This window comes from Monoraphidium neglectum, assembly GCF_000611645.1.
Source record: "Monoraphidium neglectum strain SAG 48.87 unplaced genomic scaffold scaffold03984, whole genome shotgun sequence".
Classification (NCBI taxonomy): Eukaryota; Viridiplantae; Chlorophyta; class Chlorophyceae; order Sphaeropleales; family Selenastraceae; genus Monoraphidium; species Monoraphidium neglectum.
Window position 1 is genome coordinate 1 of NW_014009645.1, and position 4,454 is coordinate 4,454.

The following is a 4,454-nucleotide window of genomic DNA, read 5'->3' on the forward strand; positions in this document are numbered from 1 at the left end:
GGGGTGGGACGGGGTGGGGTGGGGTGGGGTGCCGGGCACACACCAGCGCCGCCGTTTTGTAAGTGGTGGCAGCGTCTGGAAAAGTCTAGATGAGCCAGCGCCGCCGTTGCTGCATCTGCCAGCTTGCTCCACGATTGATGGCTGGCTGGGTCATGCCACGCGTGCGGCCGACTCGCTACAGCGCGCAAGGCCTCGATCTGCTGCGCATCCCCTGGGGCCGCCCAACCGCAGGTGTGGTGCTCCGCCGCCAAGATGCGCACGCTGCGCCTGCTGCAGCTGCCGGCGTCGTGGATGGCCCTGCTGACGTCAGACCCCCTGGAGGCCGGCCTGCACGTGCTGGGCGGCGGCCTGCGGCCAGAGCGGCTGCTGCGGCGGTACGGGCTCGTGGTACCCGAGGGCGAGGAGCAGCAGCAGCAGCAGCAGCAGCGAGGGCGGAGGCAGCCAAGTGGTGGGGCCAGCGCCGCCCGTGCGGCCGGCGCCTTGGAAGGCCAGGAGGACGAGGACGAGGAGGAGGACGACGAGCAGCGCGCGCGGCGGGAGGACGGTGCCGCTGCTGACGAGGCGGAGGAGGAGGACCTGGATGAGGCGCTGACGCGGAAGCTACAGGGCCACTGGAAGGCCGTGGTCGGGTTCCGGCCCACGGGTGAGCGCTGCTCGCGGCGCCAGTGCTGGCGTGCAGCTCACCGGGCGCGGCAGGAAACACACAAAGCACACTTATTGAGGTCGTGTTGTGTCAGCGGCGCGTCTCATGCACCCTGTGTTGCTGCAATTGTTGTGGGTTGTAGCAACACACCCCCTCCGGCTCTTCCTTACCCATACCCCAAACGCAGGCTGGTCATACCGCCGCAGCGGTGGTTTGTCGTGCTGGCGCCTGGGCCCCGCGGCTGTGTACGGCATCCCCTACTCTGAGCACTCCAGCTTCACGGGTACGCACGTCCCGCACATCCCGCCACCGCTGCCCGCCGCTATTTGCGGCGCCAGCTCGCTGCGCTCTCCTATCTGCGACATGCGCGACGCATGACATACCACCCGTCCGCCCACGCACTCATCCGCCCTTCTCGCCTCGCCCCCATCCCCAACCCAGACCTCCAGGCCTGCGTGCGCGCGCTGCGCCCCAGCCGCATCATCCCCACCGTCAACGCGCCGGACGCCGCCAGGGCGCGCGCCATCGTGGACCGCTTTGCCCCCCTCATGGACCTCAGCCGGGACCGCAGCCGCCTGGACGCCTACTTCCTCAGGGCCGCCGCACCAGCAGCAACAGTAGCAGGGGCAGCAATAGCAGCAGGAGCAGCAGCAGGAGGGGTCGCAACATGTGGAGGAGCAGCAGGAGGAGCAGCAGCGGAAGGAGCAGCAGCTGGGGCAGCAGCAGAAGCAGGAATGGTGCCTGAGCCGGCTCAGTGTGGCGCTGGCATCAGCGTGCCGAGCGGCCGTGGAGGGATGGGTGGGGCTGTCGAGGAGCCTGCGGACGCAGGGGATCCCTGCGCCGTAGGCGCGCTCAACTGTGCAAGCGGGGCGCGAGATTGTGCTGGGCTGCAACCATCCAGCGCGGGCCCAGACGTTGGCGGCGGTGCAAGCTGCGGTGGGGGCGACGGCTGCGGCAGTGGAGGCGGGCTAGGGAAGGGGCAGGACTGTGCTGTGAGCCTGGAGGAGGAGGACGAGGAGCAGCAGCGCCGCCTGCTGGAGGGGTTTGAGCGGCAGCAGGCGCTGCGGCGTTCGCTCGCGGCACGCGAGGCGGCACGGGCAGCCAAGCGGCAGTGTCGCAGCAGCGCGGGTAGTAGCGGCGCTGCCGTCGCCGCGTCCGCCGGTGCAATGCGGAACGTTGATGACACGAGTGCCGGGATCAAGGCGGGCAGGCGCAATAGCAACAGCAGAAACAGCAGCAGTAGCAGCAAGACGGCCACAGGCAAGGGCTTTAGAGGGATTTCCTCGTTTTTCACATCGAACTGAACTTCCTGCCAGGCATTCCTGGTGTCTCCTCAGGGCTTATTCGATGGCTCACTGCTCTTTGCCAAAGGAGCCATAGGTGTACTTATTACACACATATGCCACGTATGCACATTTCCTCTGTAGGCCACCTCATCCCTCACCTTTTGGGGCTGCACATAAGCGCAACAGCCGCGCAAGGCATTACTGTAACGCGCGCTCCAATGCAGACGCTATGCTGATGACTGAAATGTGTGTTCACCGTTGTGGCATTGGTTGGATGCACATTGTCACATCACATCACACCACACTACATCGTAGTGCTGAGCAGTGGCTATGCCAAAACCCATACCCAGCAGCAGCCACTGCGGAGGTGCACGCTGCTTGTTTTCAGTGGGACCAACTTTTTTTTCCCGCCGTACGTCCTGGACAGGACTAAATCCAGATTGTCAAAGAGCAGCAGTTGTGCCGTAAGAAGTCAAATCAGCGCGCATCGGTGAAGCTATTGTTTGCCCACCAAGCCCAAGCTCAACGGCAGGCAGAGAGGGCTGGTGTGAAGAACGGACGCCTGTGCTAGTTGCAGGATCCTCTGCCATTCAAGACGCCGGCCACGCTTGACAAGGATCGCCACCTCCGTGAGGGGTGGCGGCGAGCCCCCACGCGCGGCTTCCCTATGGCTACTCACTGCAGGACATGCTGCTATCGGCAGGGGCGCGCTCGCAGCGACTTCAGAGGGACGAAGCACGAATGGTTGTCAAGTCATCTCAGCAGAAGGCGGTGCATGCTGCATGCGTGCCGCAGACTCGCAATTGGTCACGGCAAGGATGCCCTCCCTGCAGGCCACCACTCACCGGTGCTGCACTCTAGCGCACGCTCCGGACGCCGAACCGTGGGAGGGGCAGCAGTACCACATGTTCAAGCAGAGAAGTTGCAGGTTTTCTTTGTGTCTTTGTGTGGGAGGTGTGAAGCCAAGCCACAAACAGTGCTGCAAGGGTTGACTCTAGTCAATGCAACAATTGAGGGAGAAGGTGAGTGCAGATAGCTCCAGGGATGATGTCATGCCGGTTTACCCAACACTTGAGCCGGGCGCTGTTGGGCGGCTGTCCCCCGGGGCGTTTGGCACCTCCGCAGCCAGCTGTGACCCAAGGTGAAGCTCCAGAGCAGGCGCGCTTGCGCGGCAGGCTGCACTCAGCGATTGCGCGTGTATCAGTCTGAGCAGGGCGAAACCTTGCATCTGTAGAATTTCCCATACAATCTTGTTGGACGCTCCTTACTTGTATCACTCTTCAGCACGCTTTTCATTGCATCGGATCTGATCTACAGCTTAGGAAGGCGGTGCTCTCGGATCCGGAGGCGCGATGGCGCCCAAAGAAAAGCTGGAGCCGACCAAGCAGCCCCTGACGGCCGTGCTGCTGGCGGACAGCTTCACACAGGTGGGTGCCGAAGAAGGGGGCGTCGGATGTCGACGAAAGCGAACAATCAATGTGTGAACGGATTGAAAGGCGTCAACACAATCCGTCATGCAGCTGCTGCTGATACCTTGCTGATTATCGCGAAGTGCCCGGAGACGGCAGCGCGGGAGCAGCGGCTGGCGCGTCAACTGCTGCTCTGCCGCGCCTTGCCTTGCGAGGCCCGTCATAGCAAGCCGACAAGAACTGCTGGTATCGTTGGCCGCTGGTCGTTGGGTGTGCAAGCCGCCGCCCCACCCATGTGAACGGTGGTTTGACCCCTCCCCTCCCCCCCACTCCCGCACCCCAAACAAAAATTCAGAGGTTCCGCCCGATTACGGTGGAGCGGCCCAAGGTGCTGCTGCCGCTGGTCAATGCGCCGCTGATCGAGTACACCCTGGAGTGGCTGGCCCTCAACAAGGTCGAGGAGGTGCGCGGCAGGGGGCGACGCCAGGGCGGGGCGCGGCGCGGCGGGGCGGGGCGGGCGGCCCTCAGGAGTTGGGGCCGTGGGTGGGCCCCTGAGGAGGTGCCCGAAAACCAGCACGATACGGCACGGGAGGGCTCAGGGGATGCAAAAGTGGCGTAAATGCGGCTAGGGGCGGTCGACGGGCTGCGGCAGGCAGCCGTCGCGAGCGCCAAGGCGCGCAGCACAGGAGGCGGCAGCGGTGCAGTCCAGCAGGGCCACCTTGCGCACGCGAGGCAGCGGCGTCGGGCGCACCAGGCGGCGCACCACCAGCGACCGTGGCGGCGGTGCCGGCGGGGAGCCTTCTGCTAGCGCTTGGGCGGCCAAAGAGGGGGGTGTATGATCCTCCTAGCTGCGTCCCCGCTGGAGGGCGCGTGCGGGCCGAGTGGGCACTGTGCCTTGCGGCCGCCAACGCAGCCCGGGGCGCGTGCGCGCGCTCAGCCTGCTGGTGGCCCTCGCTGCCGCCGAGCAGCGCGCCCTGGCGACTCCCAGCAGCGGCACGCCCCACACTCTGTGCGGGCTCCACCCCCGCGGGCCCGCCTGGCTGCTGCGCGCCCTCTCATCCCCCCCAACCCTGGGAAACTGCTTGCTCATTCGACTCACACCACCCCCTCACCCCC

The 4,454-nt window shown here is 65.3% G+C and overlaps 2 protein-coding genes across 2 annotated transcripts in view; both read left to right on the plus strand.

Moving 5' to 3' along the window:
* Window positions 1-252: 252 nt before the first annotated feature.
* On the plus strand, window positions 253-1,021 carry MNEG_13688 (hypothetical protein; the record flags this gene model as incomplete). Its single annotated transcript, XM_014037839.1, has 2 exons — window positions 253-643; window positions 831-1,021. 2 exons carry the CDS (start codon window positions 253-255, stop codon window positions 1,019-1,021), a joined length of 582 nt encoding a protein of 193 aa, XP_013893293.1.
* A 2,260-nt stretch (window positions 1,022-3,281) lies between these two features.
* MNEG_13689 (putative translation initiation factor eIF-2B subunit epsilon) overlaps window positions 3,282-4,454 on the plus strand; it is a gene marked incomplete at both ends in the record, with an annotated part of 2,009 nt that continues 836 nt past the window's right edge. The window contains 2 exons of the mRNA XM_014037840.1: window positions 3,282-3,356; window positions 3,694-3,801. Coding sequence (XP_013893294.1) covers window positions 3,282-3,356; window positions 3,694-3,801 — 183 coding nt within the window. The remainder of the gene's footprint in view (window positions 3,357-3,693; window positions 3,802-4,454) is intronic.